Raw genomic sequence first — 23,252 nt, 5'->3', positions numbered from 1 at the left:
TGGGTCAGTAACCTGTGCCCGGGTGAGCTAATCCCCATGTAAAAAATAAATAAATAAATTTAAAAAAATAAATAAATAAATAGAAAAAAATAATAATAATAATGATAATAATATTTTTACTTACCATTTGACTGAAAACAATAATAGTAATTCAAGTTTTTCCTGTTACTTAGGAAACCTATAGAGGTGTAAGTTTTCATGACCAAACCATACAGACATACTTCTAGTGGCTCAGTGAATATTCATGATCCACTTCACCTGACAACTTTGACAAATGGGTAATTTGGCACAGTGGCAGTGTTTATTTACCTAATGAATAATTAGAGCATGACAATCAACATGAGGATTGAAGTGTACAGACAAACTTAATTTAGTATATATAACATGATTTCCAAAACATAAACCATGCTACACGAGTGCATGGAATATGGTAACAAAATGGCAAATTCATACAAATATATTTAATAGACTTGTATTATACAAATTACAGTTGGACATAAAATTACCATCAAAATAAAGGATACCATCTGTGGACTTCTATACAGGTTTAACTTGTCAATCTAACTCAGTATGCACACTTTCCTGATTCTTACATTTTAGAAATTAAGTACCTTCTGTTATATGAAGTTTGTCTGATGAAACTCTTAAATGAAGAAGAAACTTATTGATGAAACATCCAGAAAAATAAAAAACAAGGGACAATCTGTAGTTATATTGTACATTCACAAAAAATAAATTAAAGGAGGGTTTAAAATGTCGAAACAAATGTTCATGAGGAAAAGTTTTATGAAAGCCTGTCTTATCTTATGTTTATGTAAACCTAACAATCCCTGTACTTTATGTAAGGTGTCAATAATATAAAAATGTCTATCCATAAAAAATGTTATTTAAATAATCAAGACAGAAGGGCTCTAAATTTTGAGAACAGAAAGTAACACTAACAAACACCTGCTTCATTATGTCTGGACTCACCAAGTTAGTTCACATTTTAGTTATACAGTACAGTGCTCTACATGAGTATGTCTGATGGCAATTTTTATACCACAAATACTGACTTAACGGATACTTAATAATGCTTCATACAAACTTCAGGACACTTTCCAGCACCTTTAACAAATGTTGAGACCATTTCAAAATATCATTTACCATACCATGTATATTTCTGTGGCATACATACATAGTACATATATGCACACTTGTACAGTGTATATATATATATATATATATATAGTATATTATGTACTGTATATACAGTACATAACTATGCATGGTCACACTTCAGTGTTTTTAATGTCATATACCAGTACAACTCTCAAAAAATTGGGAGTATGGGAGTGAATTAATACACTCCATCACTCACACAACAGACTCATATGAAAAAAATGGACAACACTACTTCCATTATGTGGAATGTTCGTACACTTTACTTTAAGACACATCTGCTATTACCCCTCATTGTAGTTGCCTAATAACACAAATAAAATGTAAACACAAAACTGCTATAACTCGTACAATTCTTCATGTTCACGGAGAAGTCTTTTGAGAGACATTGTAATGGTGCGTCCTTGGGTAACAACAGGGTGTGGTGCAGCAGTGGGGTCATGCCAACCATTTTGATAAATGTTGTCACGTACCTTAGAGTGGTAAGACCGGCGGCCATTGCTACAACAAGAGTCATCAACTTCCATTCTGTCCACCATTGGGCTGTAAGGAAGATAAACTTTGTAGTACACCGAAAATAACCTAAATTCCAAACCACAATGTACCCAGTGGCAAGCTTTCTTGTGCCTTGGTTACAGTATACCTCCTCCAACTCCTCTGTTGCTACCTCACACCAACAGTATTTATCATTCTGCTTGTCCACTATCTTATTGGGCCATCCCTACATACCTTCAATCTACAGTACCTTAAGACCCCAAGTATTAGTATATTCATCACTCACTTCACAATACTGTACTGTACTTTACTGCATTTGCTATGGAATTCCTTTCACCAGTCTTAAAATGAATAAACTGTATGCACTCTACTATTCACAAAATCAATTTCTTTCATTCTTGCAAGCTACTTTTCAGCAATGGTACATGGTGGCTGCAATCAAGAGCACCACACTCTCTCCCTTATTCATTGCCTTACATTCTTTCTAGCTGCCTTACCTCAAGTCTTCTGCTATGGCCCTTCCCTTCCAGTAATTCTTTTTGTTGTTGTTTGTGAACCAATTACAGTCTCTCCTCGACTTACGACATATTCGACTTCCGACAACCCGGACATACGACGGCCACGGTCGTATAAATTATTTTTCACATTACGTATTTTCAAGTCCCGGCGTTAGTGATTGCGCTGTGTACTGACAAATTTTCGTTTGTAATTCCCCTTAAAATGGCTGGCAAGCGTAAAAGTGAGAGTTCTCGTGGGGCTGAGAAGAAAAAGAGACACCCATTTTAGAATTTCTATGTATTATTTTCGCATTTTCGACTTATTTCCTGGTCGTCGGGACGGAACACCGTCGTAAGTCAAGGAGAGACTGTAATTATTTTAGGTATAATATTGGGGGTTACTTGTAGTTAGATACTAAATTACAGTACAGTAGTTAGTTACTAATTTACAGTGATTAGGTAGGTTTTGTTGTTTGTGAACTAATTTAGTTTTTTTTTTAGGTCTAATATTGGGGTTTTCTTGTCACTGGGGAACTGAATCTTATTTTTCCTGAATGTTATTTGATATACAAATATTCACTTAATGAATGGTTTTCAAGAAGCTAATCCATTCATATAGCAAGGGATACCTGTACTTACACTACCTAGTTCCCAGGTGTAAATAATCACAGCAACTCCTTGTATGATAGTAAGGCATTATGAAATCATTGCAGTAATATTATTTTCTGTGAACAAAAGTAGGTGTTATTAAGTTACCATTAATTTTCTTGAGGACAACCACGAAGCAGTATTGGTGATTTAGGAATTTAAGAGGAACATGGGGCTGAGTTTCATTCACTTGTTTGAAGATGTCCTAAGTAGGTGTGAGTTAAAGCCATATGAATCATCCACAAGCACCCAACCAAAATGGAAAGCAGAAACATTAATACCGAAACCTCAAAGGAAACACATGGTGCGACTATCGCCCTTTACTACAGGGATCTAAGTAATGCTAAGGTGGCTCATCAGATTGGTGTCGGTAAGTCCACAGAAGCGAGGTGTAAAAGGTACTATTAGGCAACTGCCTTTTCTCTCAATGCGTTTGTCTTTTTTTATATATTGTCACGTGTATTATTCAACCCCAGTACTGTACTGTACTGTACATGCAACAATCCTAATTTATGTTATTTTGCACTGCAATTTCATTCATTGAAAATGCATAAGCATTAATGACTTATCAGTCATTATTAAATGATAATATGTCCCACTGTTCTGACTATACAGTGTGTATGTGATAAATACTGCACAACACTAAATTGATACACATCTGCAACACCTACGATTCAACAAAACTGTGATAAAAGTGTACAGTAGTCATATTTATACCACTAATATCAGTATCAATGAAATACTGTACCATACTATGCTGAAGTATAACTAGCAGGTTTGTGTTATGTGAGATGAGTGTGTGAACTTTACCATATGTGCCAGTTATTCATTTATCTTTACACTGTATATATAGTAAATCATATAAATGTAGAACGTATCACATTATGTATTTACACATATTAATGAACTGATATATTTTACACACAACTAAGATATCAATACAGTATCTAGTACCACATTAAAACAACGCTTCTTGCCCAATCAGCAAAGTTAAGTTACGCTGGGTCTGGTTAGTGCTTGGTTGGGTGACCGTCTGGCCCCAAGAACACCAGATGCTGCTGGTATAAGGACTCTACTGAAAACAAGCCTCTCACGGCTTTGTCAGCTGTGCCTCAACAACTAAAGTCTTTCAGCACGTAACAGTTAGTAATTACATTATTACATCAACAATTAAAAATTATGAGAGATATAACTCTATGTAGTCGAGATTACTGACACACATTATATTTTATCCTGACCGTGAGTGATAATTTTTAATACACTGCTCAGAAGTAAGAAACTACCAGAGGAATGGAAAACTATTAAGATAACTGCTCTATTCAAAATAGAAATAAAAAATAGGCAAGCAACTAGATACCTGCATCTCCAATGCATGGATTTCAAAATTATGGAATCCAGCACAGATGTCTGTATTAATGGATATTAACCTAGGGTATTGATAATACATACTGCTTTATAAACAGCAACTCTAGTGGTCTTTAATAACTGACCACATGGACAGAATAAAGGATGCAGGACAGATATTAATCATGATACAGACTTCTTGACAGCATTTTTTAAGGTTCCACACCAGTACCAGCTTGGTAAGTTCATCAACTAGAGTACTACTGGAATAACACACCAATATATCGAATTCTTCTTACATGATACAACTAGCTGGCAGAGTTAATGTAAACGATTCCTGATCCAGCTGGGATACAGTACTAAATGACATCCTCACAAGGGTGTGTGTTAGGCCCAGTCTATTTTATCCCATGCAGTCATGACTTACTTGATTATGTCTTCCAACATACTCTTTTTAAATGATAACACACAGGTATTCCAACATATTCAGTCTGACCAGGACCACAATCAGCTTTAATGGAAAGAAACAACCTACAGAAATCGTCAAAAGTGAGAAGGGAAAAAGACTTGGATATGATTACTGATACCAAACTGTTGTGTGAATATCATAAACAGCAAAGTCAACAAGGCAAAGCTAGATGATAGGTTGAATTATTCAAACATCCCCTCCCTTAGACATTGAAAATAGTAGTGCAAAGCCCTGGTCTGATGAAGGGGATCCATGCATTCAACACTGTTAAGAGAAGGGTAACAAACTTGATACCCAAGCAAAAGATTTGGAGTTATGAAGACGACCTAAGAAAGCTTCACATTTCATCAGTGGTTTACAGGAGAATATGAGAAAATATGACTGACATCTTAAGACTGTGCAAGGAATGTTTCACGAAATTTATCAGAGATTGAGATCATTGTTCAAGATAATGCACAGACCAATTGACATGTGTATGTGGACTTCTGGAACATCTTACTCAGATGATAGTCTCATCCCTATATGTGATAACCTCTGAGGGATGACAGATTAAGATTTTATATACAATTTCAGACCCTGACTATATGTACTAGCATCAATCACCTGCCAATTCAGTGCAGTACTTATAGTTGTCCAACAAGTGGATGAAGATCTGCATATGGAGGCTTAATGCCTTAATCCAGAATACCGTACTCCAACATAAGCAAAAGTATTAACAATTCTCTCCATCTCCACTCTGTACATTATTGCTTCTGTTCATAACTCTTTCTCTGTTAAATTTTTTTTAATTGCCTTTTCTATATTAGTCATCTCTTAAAATATTGTTTAAAATTCATCACTATATCTAATATCCTAGCTCTCCATTATTCTCTCATTTTCTAGATTACACATGTACTCTCTCCTTTCTTCCCCCCTTTCCATTTACCTCAAAACATACATGGTGGGATGCATGTGTGCATTTTGTGTGTACAGTATGTGTAAGCATGACCATACTGTACTGTATACATAAATGTGCACATTTGTGTCTGTGAGTAGTACATGTTCATATGTCCTTCCATGTTTTCATACAAATCAAAACATATGTATAAACAACTAGGGACCAGCACACTCTCTCTGCTTCATTAAATCTGTAACTACAAGCTAAACTTGAGCCAACCAATTTATTTCATACATTCTATTTCAGAATTAATTATGTCGAAGTGATAATACTGTATTCTAATAAATATAACAGCCAAACATCAGTACTGCATTCATCTATAAGAATAAATACTGTACAGTTGCAGACAAAATTCTTTGAACACTTAATATCTGGCATCTACTTCTGGGTCATATATTCATGATTGGTTTCTTTCTAATAACCGTTTCTCATTACATATTATGTCGGAACCACACAATGGAAAATACATTCCTTAATACAATGAAAAATGTGATTAAATTTTTAAATTTCAATCCCCCACACATAATGATCCTTAAGTACTTACATGCCAGACACTACTAAGTAACAAAAAAAATCTGTCCAAAACTGTACATCATTTCTAATCTTCATTTCCTATCTCAGAACTGGATATATCCACAGTACAGGGTTATAGCACCATAATTCTCAAGAAGTGATAATTATTTTCTTTTGGCTTCTCTCTTCTGCTGAAGGCATCATGCTTTCTTCATCACATTTCAGGCATTACATATTTTCCATATAAGAGAAACACAATCAGAGTTTAGGTTAACTTTCCCACAAACCAATTATTAGTTTTCTTCCAATTAAAACAGTTTTTACCTACAAAAAACTTTTCTCTTACAGTCCTCCTACAATCTATATCTAAGTCTTGAGTACAGGACCTAACATTAACAAAAACTCTGAACATTTCAATGAGCATACCCAAAATGACGGTAAAGATAATAAGGTATTAAAAAATAATGGAAGTGAAAGGGAAAACATGTTGAAGATAAAGAGAAATGAAAACTGCTAAACTGTAATTTCTTGCAGAAAGATGGGCCAGCAGACTCATACATGGATGACAGTGTGAAGGTGTGTTTGATTACTGTACTATATGGGGAAAAGTATTAATATATGCCAGGGTGGAAGAGTAAAAGTGTGTTAGATTACTACCTGGTATATGGGGGCAAACTGTTAACATGTATCAGTCTATTATATGTGTGAAAGTGTGCAAGAATACCTTGTGTAGGGAAGTGTCCATGTGCCCAAGAAACCAAAAACTTGTAAAGCATCTTATCCACAGTAGTCCTTCCTTAATCAACCATGGCCAACTGTTTTGACTACAGCTTCCTTACTTTATAACCTAATTCCAAAACATAAACTCAGCATACATACTTACAGTGACAGTAAAGGGAGGCATGAAGGTTGATGGTATATACAGTACTGTATTGTGAGATGCTTGAAGAAAGTATGAAGAGGATTGGAATATCACAGAATGACAGAAATGAAAACTATATAAAAATGGAAACTTAAAAGAAGACAGTGGCTATGATGTACACCCAATAAGCATTATCTAAATTTGAAAGATGTGGAAATGGTGAATTTAGTGATCAAGCTGCTTAAGAAGTTGCCTTCACTGTAATGTATGATGGAAGACAATACTGAAAGTGCAAGAAAAGAGAGGGAAAATTCAGTTTGTAAATTAATCAAATTTCCCAGAGTAAAGTAACTTTGTGAATAAAATTTAAGTCTAAAACTTAATGAGCAGGATTTCAAATAAAACTTATAATCATGACACAGGATCTTTATTAATAAAAGAAAAGTACATTACATTGTTAGACTTATACAATGTACTCTTAAAATTTCTTGAAGGCATGTACTGAACAATACAAATTCAGTAAAGAAACCATTTGAAACCCTGCACACCTCTTTTAGGAGCAACTTGATCATGTTTCACCTTCTGCCACCACCCTCAATATGTGAAATTATCCCAAAGCACTAATTTGTGAAAATTGTTTGTTATAAAAAATTACAAACTGTGAATGACTATTGCCCATCAAGAGGCGGCAGTAAGCGTCATGACCTGGTCAATATGATACACAGTCACCATAGTGAAAATGCTACACGTACAAGGGAATGAATAATGGATATTATACTACTTGATTGCACTTGTAAATTACAGACTGATTATTCTTCCTACTTGACAGCTGACAGCAAAAGAATGTAGAAGCCTAAACTGTCAACACTGAAATTTTTAATCAGATGGTAGCAAAATTATGATTGCTGTTTTCCTAATTCAGAAATAAAATTTCACAAAAAGAATATTCAAACACTGGTCCACAAAAATAATCTTTAGCACTGTATGAACAAATTGTTTTTGAGGTAGGCATCAGGTTGATGAATGCCAAATATAGTAAGATGCAGAGAGCAACCAAATATAGAGCATTTTTCAATAAGCATGGCATAAGTGATCTCTCAATAGGCCTACTTTATGTTGCAATATTTTGTAGTTTCCACCTGAAAATACAGGCACCGACATTGAAGACAAAAAAGCAAACAAGATAATAACAACTATTACTACTAACAAACACTGCCTGTTACAATGAGCGTCTGAACACTGGTGTCCGTATTACCGGTGCACTATCACAGCCAAGCTAGAAAATATTTCCACTATGTTTAACACACCTAATATTTACTTAACTACAGAGAATATTCAGCCTAAATGACTAAACCAAACCTAAGATTACAAAAACACACAAGTAATCATTCCACAGCACTTGGTAAACATATGTTCTTGAGGATTCTCGACCATCAGTATAAATGGCAAATTTGTGAATGAGTTTGTTATATATTTCACCATTACTTTAGTTGCATGCTTCTGAATAGCAGTGAACAGCTAGTCACACTGCCATAATCACTTTGCTTTCACTAGTGGATAATTACCAGTAATGCAATCACACTACCCTTACAACTAAGGTTTATGCAAGAAACTAATTCTACAATATAAAAACAAAACAAAAAAACAATCTAAAACAAATACTACAATGAAGCTCATACCGAAGTATTGTATAAGAGAGAGAGAGAGAGAGAGAGAGAGAGAGAGAGAGAGAGAGAGTAAAAATCAATCTATAGGGATAAGAAACAGAGGGCAAGGAGTGAAGGAGATAAAGGGACAACATATTGATCATGAATATAGTAAAAAAAAAATCAACAGGAAGCTACAGTTGGAAACAGAAACATGACCAAAGTCAAAACTCTCACTACAGGAAAACTGGAAACAATTATTTAAAAAAGAAGTCCACTTACTTACTACAATGCTAATGCATCTGTAATACCTAAAGTTTAGCACCAATATAAACCCTGCCTCTTAATTTTACACAAGACCATAAACACACTATAAGTTTGGTTGAGGATTTCATCATTCCCTTTAACTTTATTAGAAAATGTAAAAATATATGCAGATATTCTGGCAAATTTCTTGCGTGAAGTAACAGCATATGTTGTCAAGCACACACACACATGAATTATTGTTAAATAGTTCTATGATGATAAAAGTCAACACTGATGCTTCTCCACTGCCTTGCTTGGTTAATTCTCACTATCATGTCTCATTCTTGCTTTTTCCTCACATAATTTCTAACCTGCTACTGAACTGGCAAATGATCAAATGTTTTGACAACTGACAACTATGATAAGGAACAAGATTGTACTGTACTTAAGCAAAATGCAACTATTGTCTATATGCTATCATTTTATTTTACTAATTCATAATTAAACTTAGTGTTAATGAAAAATCTATATTACTGGCATATTAAATTTTAACTGCTGGAGGTGAGGACAACAATCAGGAAATAGATTATGGAATACTAAAATTCCAAAAAAATTGGACTGTAAACTTACCAGGCCTACAAGTATATTGTGGAAGAATCCTCTGTAATCTCAAGAAATAACTTAAGATATAATCTGGGAAAACTCTACTGCACAGTACAGTACTTAAAAAGACTACTTTGGAACAATGTTCTGTAAATGCAAATTCAATGAAAGAAAACATGACCCTTAATGATTTCTGTGCCGAGTTGTAAATCAACTTGAAATTATTGTGTCTTGGAAATTGAAATAAATTTTGGAATGGCAATGTTTTCTGCCTTCCTGGTACAGACATTATACCAGACAAAGCTTAATCAAAATAAATGTAAATCACTTTTCTTATGAGGAACTCATTTCCTTGAGGTAACGGAAGTACAGTATCCACAGTAATGATGATAATTCATACAGCTAGTATTATAGGGTAGCACTCCATAGTATTAAACAGGTTGATTTTCTGGGGCACTGGGATACTTAACTGAGCCTTGTATACACTAATGTCTGTTCATCAACTATGATTACATTGAATAAATGTTCCTGCAATGTGAAACTGATACTATTCTAAGCACTGAAGCACCACTCATTTATATTTATCATATAAATATTCATTACTAGTGGAAATAATAGAATCAGTTAGTCATCAAACATAGAATTCAACTCCAATCTTATGATAAGAAAAGAAAAATTAAATAAAGATCTTGAAATTCCATTTTCTAGTTGTGTCCATGCTCAGGTGCCCCTATTTACATAGGCTGCCTTAAAGGTGTTTTGGATCTTTGACCTGCACCTTATTATAGTAGATGGGGTTGCCATTTATCTATATCAGATTAAACAATCACCCAATCCTTCCTTTTGCATCCACCAACCTCAAATTAAGGATATCAGAAGTCTAGGTTGCCCTTGAGAGATAGGAGGTCTTTGAGAGCCTTGTCTTTCCAACCTGCACACACACACACTGCAAGGTTCAATTCTGGCTAATTAAACACAAACCCAAGAGAATATTGAGGGTATCCAAATTGCTAGCCAATGGGCTCCACTAGAAATGAGAATCCGATTTCAAAAACACATTTTATAACTGAGGCAGAGTGGAGTGATTCATGAATGTCATCTTCATCATCAATGTTTTATAGACATTTTCCATGCTTGAATATGCATGCCCAAAACTCTCTGGGTTTCCCTGGTAAGCCTCTAACCCATGTGCAACTGAGGGGTAGTTCAAAGATCACTCGCTTCTCTGTGACAAACATTGATCAACTTGAGAGATTAAAGGTAACGGTTTGCTCTGAGGCATAGGAGTGTGAGGAGTCATAACACCATAAGCTCATTCTATACATGACAAACTGCACCTTGTTTAACAAAATTGGGAACCAGGTTCCAAGTACCAACCCTAAACTCTGACCAACTTCCAAGAAAATCCCCGGAAGGCTGGTGGTATCTGGGTCACTCCTCACTGGCTCTCTTATAAAATTGATTTTCAGGGTTAAACCTTAGCTTGTAACTTGGTGCTAGTTTGGAGCACCTATAAATTAGAAGCTACTTAGTATAAGGGAGGAGGTAGAAAGAAGCTCCAAGTGCTTTGTAGCATCCATCCCAGTGAGGACACTGTCTATTCAGAATTCTGGTGTTGTACTACTTTCTGGAGCCAATTCTCCTCCTCAAGAAGGTGGTTCAATAATCAGGAACCCAAAAATCCTCTCCATAGTGGCCTTGTGGAGCTAGTCCCAGAAATAACCAATAGTCCCGAGAAAATCCACATATGCAACTCGAAAAATGAGGATGATGGTATGAGACCATGTCTCAGTGATGAAAAGGGAAGTTGAATATGGTACAAACTAAGCCACTGCATTTAGAGAACCCAACCTTGCTAAGCTACAAGGCAGCCCTTAGTTTCCTTAGAAATGCCCCAAATTTTGGGATTACCTGAAGCATTCAGGAGAAAGGAGGATGCAGATCCAACTGATCTCAACCATTCTAGTCCACAGAAAAGGCCTTAGCTATTGTTAAATCTTTCAGAAAAATTTACACTACACAAATTGGGAGTTGGTGATTACCAATGTCACAAGTAAATTCAATGTGGAAGACTTCAACTCCACCTTCCAGTCAAAAGGCATCACTGTTCCTTGACAATACACATGCCCTGACCCAAAATGTCCTAGTAATGTGCAGTGCCAAACTACAGCACAAGAGCTTCAGCATACTTATGGACACTGCCTTCAAAATTTTCCACTTCAAAAAGGAACTAGAGGAACTTTACTTCACACAAATGCCACTCCAGATATATTACCTCATTAAGTTTCATCTCATCCAGAACTTGGCAGTACGATAGATTATTCAGCCATGTTAAGAATGGTTATACATTACAAGGTATAACCTACTAAGGCACTCAATATATGAAACAGATTGGACAGAGTTGTCTGACACTAGATTATTGAACCACATTCTAATGCAATATCCTGCCACATAATCCCAGAGGATGTAAGCCATCCTGGCTTAGCACTTGTGCTCAGCAGATTCAATCATCTTCCATTTGAAATTTTTAAATACCATTAAAGGACAGGAGGCTGAGTATGAATTCATCAAAGGCAAAGAAACCACCTAGATGCTGGTTAACTCCCAGTTGCCACAGCTGACCATCAACACCCCTTCCCTTGAGGGAGTATGAGAAGCTGAGACAGAATCAAATTAACCATTACTTTAATTGGGTAGCACAACCAGACTCTTAAATAGAACATTTTCATTACCATCTGAAGTCAGACTAACTGAGTTTGAAGTAAAAAAAGTTCCCCAAGTTTACTAATATAAAATAGAACCACTAGACCCAATTGGAGATAAATACCATAGTCTAGCGAGGAAACATTCTCTATTAGAATCAGAAAAATGGATTAAAATACACTCCTCCCTACATCAACATTCCAATAATTACAGGAAAAACTCGAAGTGCCTTGCCAGTCCCCAAGCTCTATTCACAGTCACCTCAACTAATTGAAGACAAATTAACATGATACACCAGTCATCAGCCCCTGATGGGTCTGTCCATGTTTTTTTCAACATGGGAAAGTACACAACAATTATTTGTAGCGAAAGTTTTTGGCAGTAGACTGATCAATCCCAAGGTGTGTATTACTTTGAGTTTCATCATAAAATGAAAGCTGTTTGTGTACCACAACAAAACCACATACCTGAACAATCAGAAGTGTTCGAGTTACACTTTCCTGTAATGCTATCCCATATCTTGCCATGAGACAGAAAATTTGGACAGGTCCCGTCTGCCAGAAAATATTACAATAAACTCTCTCAATAAGGGACGTCTCAATAATGGTATTATTAGCTGAACATTGGCTATGTCCATTATTGATCACTTGGTCACTAAGTGCATGTTGGAACTTGACAGACTCAGTGCACACGAGCATCCCAGCTGTTCAAAACCCTTGTGAAAGTAATTACTGCACATGATTTGACATACTGAACGATGCGGTGCTGTGGTTAGTTGAGGGCTTCCACAGTTGCTTGCCCCTTATGAGTTTGAACATAGCTATTCAGTCATCTGTGACTCACAGTCAGTATTTCTGTGTGTGGAGCATCATTTTGAAATCCTATTACCATGTTTTATATATGACAGTATTAAAGATAAGTGACCATGCCAGAAGTTATTCCACAGAAAGGAAAGAGGGTGAGTCTCTCAGTAGAAGAGTACAAGAAATTGTTGGAATACTCAAATAAAGTACCTCTGTCTGTCATTATAGCAGAGGATGACATCAGTAATAAATTCACTGACTCCATACCTGGCACAGGAGGAGGGGGCATCACCTATGCCAGGCCAGCATAAAGCAGTACAAGTACTGAAGCACCATAATTAAGGCAAACTGAATTTTTATATTCAGTACAGTACTGTGAAGTATTCATTATCATATAAGATGTACATTTTGATGGTCAGGAATAATATTGTATTATTTATGTATACAGTGGGGAAAAAGGAAACCCTCCCATTAAAAGAGAGGGTTTGTACAAAGCTGTCCTGTACAGTAATGGGAGGGTTTACTGTATTTGGAAACAATGGACTGAATTCCAGCCATGCAAATTGGATAACCATGACAACAGGTGAGAAGGATTCCTTGTACTGCCACATCACATTGTTACACATTTAAACTCTCATAAGACAATGTAAAAGAAGGAAAACATTCATTCTTACCTAACAACAGTAACTGAGAATGGAGGAGAAAAATTGGGTCAACAGCTGCATCAGTTTGAAAGTGGAGAGGAGAGCTAGGAGTAGGCCTAGAATGATGTGATGAGAGGCTGCAAGAGACCACTCAGTTTGGAACGCTGCCATTAGGTAACCACAGTTAACCCCAAGCAAGTATGGAAAATGGTCGTAAAACAGCGATGATGAGGAGTAACTACATGGCCCAGCCAACCATTGTACCAGAGGCATGTATTCAGATGAGAGTTGGACAGACACGACTTTCCTCATCGAAGTTACAGACTAGAGTGATGAGGTTGTTACTGTGAACCTGGTTTGTGACCTCATTAAATAAGGTTCATTTTACACTGGATAGAATAAGCCATGTAAGGTCATCACTTGTCACACTCCCATGCCTTAAACCAAACTGTGACCTCTAATTCATAATCCAAATGACAACTGTCAAAGGGAAGCGATTGACCTTTGGTTTACTTCTGTCACAGATGGTATAACTGGTATGACTAAACTGTGAAAACCCACTTTAGGCATGCATATACGACTATCAGATTAGAAGTCAACACAAATAAAAGTCACCAAAGGATGAGCTCCCAGAGTGTAAATCTGAGAGATAATACACACCTCTAAAAACTGCCCACAAGGAAAAGGCCTTGATAATCCCTGTTAATTAATTCAGCAGACTGCAGATGTGTTGCTCACATGAAAAAAAAATTAGTAAATAAATAAAATAATAATAATCTTCCAGTGAAATGATTTACTCTAACTGCTGATAAAGAAAAGTGGAACTAAAGGTTCCTTCAGCTTAATGAGAAGGCTTTAGTAAGTGTTAGACCACTTCCTCATTATTTTAATTATGCTGGAGGAATTAAATTCCCAGCAATTCTAACTCCATCTACAACAACAAATCACAGTGATGGAATCAAAGAAATATTTGCACTTAAACGGTCTGAATTTCTCCTCCACTGCAGGGTGAAGATAACACAAACCTGCCTATAATCTACTCATATTGCCTTACAGAAACTGGTCTCTCAAATTAGTGAGAATAAAGTTCTATATAGAGATCAAACTTTTAAAACGAAGGCCAACCAATCATTTTTCAGTGTTCTATTGTCAACTTAAGCTGTTTAAACCTTTAATGAACCAAATCTAAAGATGGTAGTCCCTGGTCCTAGCAATGTGTGTGCAAGTTGGATGGATACATCTCTAAAGGACTTACTACTTCTCGTGGGCAACCTTCACACCTGATCTCCCTCATTTGGGAATGACAGTTATAATGGGGAAGGTTGTGCGACTGCTTGATCTACAACTGATTAAAATCAACCCAAAGCTGCCATAATAGGGTCCAAGTCAAACAACTTTAGCACCTAGTAAGATAAGTACTGTAGTGTAATAAGAGACAACTGGCTAAAAGTTGTATAAAAGAACAAAAATGTTTTGTTCAAGTCGTTAACACTTTGCTTCCATTGATAAACACAACTACAAGAGGAATATACTGTTCACTCTGGGATGGAGTCCTTCTTCAGAAGCCTCACAATCCATAGCATGGGAGTGAGTCACTATGCTGGTTTGTAGTTTCTGCATTTATAATCTGATCGTAAAATAAGATACATGTATACCAGCAATTAGCTGCCAATCATAATGAAAGAATATTCATCCCATAGGCTCTTATATTAATACAGAAAATCTGAACTAGAGTTCATCATTCAGCAGAAAATAATGATATTTAACCAGTAAAAAAAATCAAGTATTTTCTATGAATTATATCTCTGACAATTAATATTCCTCTAAAATGTTTCACTTGCCAATTCTCAAAATAACCTAATTAAATACACTGCTCACTGTAGAGTATGGAAAAAAAATTTGAGAAGCATAAAAAATCGAAAGTTTTTTGTAAATACAGTACAGGCTGTAGCACAATATATACGGTACTGTGTACAGGTTTTATGATAAAACCTAGATTACAAATATAGAAACTGGAGAAAAAAAAAATACTTGTAAATAAACAGCACATGGTCAAGTACATGTGCTCATACAGCTTTTATAAGAATTATTTATCCTTCCCTAGATACTGAAAGGGAGGACTGACTCAAGTCTATGGCACCTATTGATTCTCTAGTGATATATCTAAAATATGCATACTCTCTATGTAAATTCTATACACAAAAATAGTATATCCTATCTAATTACAGTGGTCCCTTGGTTAACGAGCACAATTCGTTCTAGAAGATTGCTCGTTAACCGAAAAATTTGTTAACCAAAACCATTGTTTCAATGGGTTTTTGGGTAATTGGTTCCAGCTCACCGAAAGTTGCCCAAAGTCAACAAAAAAGGTAGTAAAGTACACTTACTTTGAGGTGTGTATGTAGAAGGCTCCTGGATGATGATGGGAATTAGAATGGGGGTGGGGGAGAAGGGAGAAGAGAAGGCATTGAGGTGGAAGAGAAGTCACCCCATGGCGCCATTTCATCCATAAAATTTTAGTTCACTAGATGTAATTATTTTCTTTAAATCAACACTGCACTGCATTACATATTGTCAATATGTAAATAAATTTCAAATTGACCAATAATTTTACTGGAAACACAGAAAAAAAGCATTTATGTTGAAGAGAGTCTGAAGCAAGATGTTACCTCCACTGAAAAGACACAGAGACTGACGCCTGCATGGTGTGTTGACAGGCTGTTTGGCGCGCTAAAAACTTAGTTTCCCTGTACTTAAATTATGTTAAATAATTGTTAAAATGACAAAAAATTTAAATATAAGACTTTTAAAATTATTGAATAGTACAAACTTCTTGATATTTACTAAAATAGTAAGGAATTTAAGCCCTAGAACCGATTACTGTATTGGCGGACTAATATGACAGCTAGTGTGCAAGCGAAAACACGTGGAGAGGCGCTCGTAAGGAATTCGTTAATCGAGGGAATGCTCGCTAACCGAAGTTAAGAATCTTATGGAAGGTAATTCATTAACCGAGGCGCTCGTTAACCGAGGGATCACTGTATATCATTCCCATTACCAGAAACTTTTAACATGCAAGGCATAACTTATATACCAGAGTACCTCCATTGCATAAAAATCTACTCGGGGGAAAATATATTTATTACCCATGGGATACCAGCTACCTGTTAAGTCCATTCTCATAAGATGTTAATGTAGAAAGGAAAGAGTACCAGGATATTATTTCGACATCATTAGCATTCTTGTTCATAAGATGACCAAATCTTTGAATGCTTTTAGTGATGATACTATTTTCAGAAAACAGAACAAAAGTTACACACAAACATACAGTAACAATGGACACAGGTTCATGCCTAAAGGTATGTTTTATCTCTATGCAACAGCTCTGATATGTTAAGTTAGGGTTCAACCAACTTACTATGCATGAGTCTCCATTCTCTCAATACTTGATTTCATGAGAGCAATGTTAGAGTCGATCTTGGAGAGGAAATCATTGGGACTGGTTTCAGAGCAGTCGTGAAGGCCACTTGATGTTGACGGTGACCGGCTCACCTTGGGAGTGCTACTTGGTGAGCTGCTGGTTTCAGAACTTCTGCAAAATATACCAAAACCAAATTAAACATTTAATGAGCATACCCCACTACATGATCTTAAGAGTAACTACTATACAAATTGTACCAGTACTGCACAATCAATTGAAATTAATCCTTTTCTACCTCTGAACCTAAAAGAAATTAAAACACTTTTCAGTTACCAAAGTAAACTGATGAGAATTACTGGTACTGTAAACCCATTAAAAATTATTCGGCACCCATGTCATATGGTATCACGCCGTAAGAGTACCAAATAAATTTTTAGTGGGTGTACATGTTCATATAAATGCTCACGACCACACAGGTGTACATAGTCATACAGGTGTACACCCAATAAAAAAGTATTCGGCATGCCTCTTTTTTTTAAGTTGATTTTTCTTGACTTATCCCCATGGGGGGGAGGGGGTAGGGGGGGGTACTGCCAGTAGCGCCCTAACCCGGGGTTTAAGGGTTAATATCACGCATCTAGGATTTCATTATCTCCTCAATATCCTCAACCTTTATTATTTTCACATAAAGCTGTGTAACATTGGCATAGAAATGGTAGGCAACACCATGAGCATCCAGCAGTGATGCAAGACTACTGGTATAGACTATAAGCAAGTGATCCCTAAACTGATCCCTGTGGGACTCGAAAGTGCAAAGAGACCGAATCTAAAATGGCTTCACCAACCATCAAACATTGAGATTGATTTGACAAATAAGACTTAAACAGTGAGAGTGCATTCTCACAGATACCAAAGATCCTGAAACAACAGATGATGATCTGTGTATCTACTGTAATGTCTTAAAAAAAATTTGGGATTTGTTAATACTGTATGTAATTTGTTGATTTCATTAGTGTCAATAATAAAAACCAATTATACTGTATTCGTTGGTGCTTTTCCATAATCTCCAATGAATTTATTTTATTTTTAGATTCCAGTCACAAGTCAGTGCTCAGAATTCTAACATTAGACCAGCTGGCTATACAAAATTGTTCAATCCATTCACTAGATTATTAATTCTACTATCAGTTCTAGATTACAGTCTGGATAAAGTTTTTTTTCTTTGCTAAAATGAATCTTTGGTTGGCGGTACAAAAATTATGAGATCCAGGCAAGCAATCTGTGACTCAATACTCTTAAGAACTTTAGGTTGTTTTGTGAGAAATCAATATACAAAAAGGTTAAGAAAATTTTTACCACTGCATACCACAAGAACTTCTTGTATAAGGTGTCTCACAGGTTGCACACCATAATAATATACTATATATATATATATATATATATATATATATATATATATATATATATATATATATATATATATATATATATATATATATATATATATATATATATATATATATATATATATATATATATATATATACAGTATATATATACAGTATATATATATATCTTCAATTGGTCCTTGTCGCCCAATCTTTGTCAATTCATTATGATTCCGTCACCTGAAGAAAGGAAGAAAAAAATCCTTCAGTGCACGACCTATGAGACACCTTATCCTCAAATAGCTAAACTGCAGGAATTTGTTTTTGCCCACTTTGCTTTCCAATGCAATAATTTGGCCCAAACTACTTAAATACAGCATGATTTGTATAATCCTCCTTGCAGTTCAATCCATGCAATCTTTTCTTTAATGTGAGCAAATCATTCACATTTCTTCTTTGTTTGCACATCACACTCAGAACTTCTGCACTTTAAACTCTGACTGTAAACATGTATGCCAGTATCACTTGATAACATCCTTAGCAATTTTCAAAGTATTGTATACGGTAGTTTTTCATTATCACTATCAGTCTCCCTTACCTACCCTTAACCCACCAGGCCTCAAATATTCAGCTTAACTACTGTACCTGTCTGATCCATTGAAGTGTGCAGGAGGAGTCTGTGGAGAAAGAGTTGATCCAGTGATAGCCTCGTAAACTGCACGACTGACAGGAACTTCCAGGTAGTCATGAAGAAACATGGCCTCTATTGACCAAAGCTTATTGTGCTGCTTAAGGGATTCCATCTGAAAAATAAATTTTCTTATAAGTCCAAGTATATATGACAGGCAACAGAAGTAACAAGAGACCTAGACTTAAGCTAGGCTTGCTTGGTACTGAACCCCTAGGTAGTGAAACACCCTACTAGCAATTCTCCTGGTATGTTTAAATTAATTCTCAAAGAACATTATTCCTCCATACAATTTGGACATCTTTTGCCATTGTAAACATAACTATAGAAAAACCTCCAAATGGTTTAGTCACACAAGTACACCAATAAAACCTCATAGCAAATCCAAAAAGCAGCAATTCTAAAAAATATCAGTCTAAATTCCCGTGAACTATTAAATTTCAATGCAAAATATGCTAAAGTTACAGTACATTACAGTATACATTAGTACATGATAATTATTTGCTTACTGGGCACCAAGAAAAGAAAAAGAACTGATCCGTTGTCATTCGATAATCACTATTACCACGAATTTATACACCATGTATTTTTTTTTTAGTGTGTGTAATTAACTGTGCAAAAGTGCTGCTCAGTTTGTTCACTTGGGTGACCGAGGTTCAGTAAGGTATGACTCAAGTAGATTAGACACAAGACTTGTACCAGACTGTGGCGACAACACCCACAACTATTGACTTACCGTAACACCATATCTGAGTGCTATTCCTTGTAATGTGTCTTGCTTAGAGACACGGTGTCTAATTACGTTCTCCGGCTTCTTCATGTTGACTGAGGTACTGCCGTAGCGTCTGTGAGGTTTATTTGTTGCGCCGAGCAAGCCTTTCTCCTCACTGCTGGCTGCCATGTTTGTTGTGACTGAGGATGAGCCTGCGCGATAATCCTAACTTACTGTCTGTTCCTGAGCTTTTCTTTGTCATACATGGACGTTTATAATCATATTTTTGCAGTGAATTTGTATTGTACTACATGGATTAGTCTATAGATTTATAATATGAAGTGAATAAACTTACAAGATAAATGGCAAGACTTCTATGACCTTGACTGGCACATGTGACCACCACATAACATCAGGTCCACAGATCTACCTGACCCGTGCAGGGGAGAAGGTACGGTACAACATTATGATATATTAAGTTAGCAAACAAGTACGACCTTATAAGAGTACTTAATGGCTATTTTATATGATTCCTTGGTTGGAACACTGTCAAGGATGGACCTTAATTGTATTCCTTTTACTGTATATGCAACATTTCGGAGAAGTTTTATTAAATGTTAGATATCATACTGGTGCTACGGTATGGTATTATACCTGCATTATTCTGTGATTACACTGTGTTGATACAGACACTTTCATAACACAGCAGTAGTTTATTGTTTGATCTACCTCGACCCATCCGAGCAAAGACTACGCTCCCTTCCTTTAAATCATCTCTTAAAAAATATGTCTAAGTATTAATATTTCTTGTAACACCAACTATATTTACAGTACTTGCTTTTTTTGTACCATGAAAACCGTTTTATCGGAAATTATCATGTAAGTAGAAAAGTAATTACCATTGCAATAAACATAATTGCCAACTAGACATAATCCTGATAGCTCTGTCCTCTTGTTCAACCTTATTACTGTACAACCCATGTTGTACTGCTCCCCCATTATACTTATGTTTTTCAATTCCACTGTAATTTATGTATATATAAATGATATAAATAAACAATAATAATAATAATAATAAATAAAATTAATAAATATTGAAGTGATAACCGTGGTAACATTATGAGATGTTCTTATTACCACCATGCTATTGTACTATTCCAGATGATACTAAATGTTACATAATACTTCCTTGAGATAAATGTATAGTATATAATTATCAGGTGCCTAAAAGAGAGCTCAGATTCTCAACAGGCACAGCCATGTTAATATTGTTATTATTATTATTATCCACTCTGTATCTGTGTTTTTCTGGCTAAATAAACTGTTTCATTTCAATTCAATTCAATAAACAGTCAACTCAAGAAGGATTAGCTGTACTGGTCTTCTGACTGAAGATTCCAGTTTTTTAATGGTTCTTGACCACTTTTTTTGTTACAGTTTGCACTTGACCTGTATGTAAGGTGCTTTAACTGGAGTGCCAAGGGTTACGAGAGAGGATTTTACGTGTCAAATAAAAGAACGGGTCCTTTACTGTATGTAAAGGCTTTACATACAGATTAACTTAGGCCATCTCTTCAATATGATTTAAAAAGAGAACTGATTATTTGATTCTGCCTATTAAGTCTATCAATTACGAGGCGGTCTGTGTTGTAGCTGTTAAATTTAATTAAAATTTCTTTTGGAAGTACAATTAATATGATATTTATAGACCATATTACACTCATTTTTACAATTTGAATTAGACTAAAGTAAATTCATATGGATTTTTTCGTTCAATCATCTCCACGATACATATACAGTATGCCTTTCCTTTTTACTTTTACTTTGATTTTATCATCTTCGCCACTGATCGATTCGTTAGCTGCTTGGGAGGTCGGGCACGTCTTTACGCACTGTTGGCAAGTACGGGGCATGCACTGGCTCTGGATATATCTAAACCTGCTCTAGTGTTGGTCAAGGTCTTGAAAGAACTCGCACTCGGTGCCGGCACAACAAACACAATATATTGATTCTCTTCATTTGTATGGGCATCACTCCTCTTTTGTCAAGGCCGTAGCTAAGTACACTTGGTATTCTTCACACACAATATCGGTCACAGGGGCGTGTATTACAAATAAGGGTTAGTAACAGAGCCCTACTAACATGTTCAGTCGTTTGTTTCTTGCTTCCTAGTTGTTGCATCTATTTTGTTTTATTGTACTGTTAGGGGTGGTCACAGGCCCTGGGGAACATTCTGTGTGTATTGGAGAGGCCCTCGAATTAAACTTACATTATCAGTATATAGTAGCAGTCCAAGGTATCTGAGTCAAAAGTAAGCAAGACTGAATAAAATATAAAGGTATCTCTACAGTAGTTCAAGATTTGATAAATTTTTACTTAATAGCAAAATAGATTATCTGATTTTCAAAGGTTTCCATCCCTAGAATTTATCACTATAAAAAAAGCTACCTATATTGTAGTGATGCGGATGGTTTCTGTCAAGGATAAAATACAGTACTAGTAAAGGCGGCGGCACACTGGGCACTTTTCCTCCCAGCATGTTTGGCAAACATGGTCTGACCAGCAAAACAAAGTGACGTTGGCATCACACTGGGCTGTTTTGTTGGCGAGTCTGCCCAACGCAGCGAAAACAACTACTGTACAAAGCGTCTAGACAAGGTTCGCCATGGATCACGTTACTACAGTTGAGGCCTGCTCTCGTCCTTCTTTTTATCAATGATTTATTTCACACTACGACTAATTCTATCCATTCTTACGCTGAGGATTCTACTCTTTACTCTTCTTCACATCCCCCCCCACCAAGACCTTAATCCGCCCCTGACTGTAAATCATGTACTGTATTCAAAGTATTTGATAACGTTAGCATGTATTATTTGGATTTTATGGTATAAGTATCCAATACTGAATTACTTTGTGAATATGTGTCTGTTTTTAGCAATTTTCGGGTTCTAAATTATATTAAGGAAGAGGACAAATGCAAGGGTGCAACAAGTTATTATTTCATTAATTGTCATGTTCTTAAAGACACACCCCTGAGAAACCAAAGTTGGCAGGAGTTTTAATGTGGTACAAATGATTACTGACTATGGTAATTGACAAGGAACAGTTATAATAGTTCATAACGTTAATATATTTATGGTGGATGGTATTTCATATATCATCTTATATTATTTATTTAATCAATTTATTACACCCAAAGGGACGACAAACCCCGTCACACGCTATTTATAACTTGTGATATGAGTCCTATGGAGACATTGATGTGAGTTGAGGACAATGGGGTCATTTTTTAGAAAATCTTCAATGTCATTAAAATTTCCAAAATATTTAATTAATTTATGATTAAAGTTATATGAAAAATCAACCGGATTTTCAATTTTATAAAATTTTCAAGGGAGAGCTGACTCCAGTGTTCCTTTGGTACACTGTGGCTATCACCTGACTATGCTATGGCCTTGGTCCAAACGTCTTT

General features: G+C 35.8%; 1 protein-coding gene across 1 annotated transcript; it reads right to left on the bottom strand.

Moving 5' to 3' along the window:
• Positions 1-446: 446 nt before the first annotated feature.
• On the bottom strand, positions 447-19,975 carry LOC121879109 (lysM and putative peptidoglycan-binding domain-containing protein 2-like). The gene is made up of 4 exons (XM_042385631.1): positions 19,805-19,975; positions 19,026-19,183; positions 16,990-17,163; positions 447-1,704 (listed from the first exon to the last, which is right to left on the bottom strand). The coding sequence occupies exons 1-4, from the start codon at positions 19,967-19,969 to the stop codon at positions 1,500-1,502; spliced, it is 702 nt and encodes a 233-aa protein (XP_042241565.1). The 5' UTR covers positions 19,970-19,975; the 3' UTR covers positions 447-1,499.
• Positions 19,976-23,252: the final 3,277 nt, after the last annotated feature.

The sequence above is a fragment of the Homarus americanus genome, unplaced genomic scaffold, assembly GCF_018991925.1.
Source record: "Homarus americanus isolate GMGI-L3 unplaced genomic scaffold, GMGI_Hamer_2.0 scaffold4060, whole genome shotgun sequence".
NCBI lineage: Eukaryota > Metazoa > Arthropoda > Malacostraca > Decapoda > Nephropidae > Homarus > Homarus americanus.
Note: the sequence above shows the minus strand (reverse complement) of the source record. Positions and strands in the feature narration are given on the sequence as shown.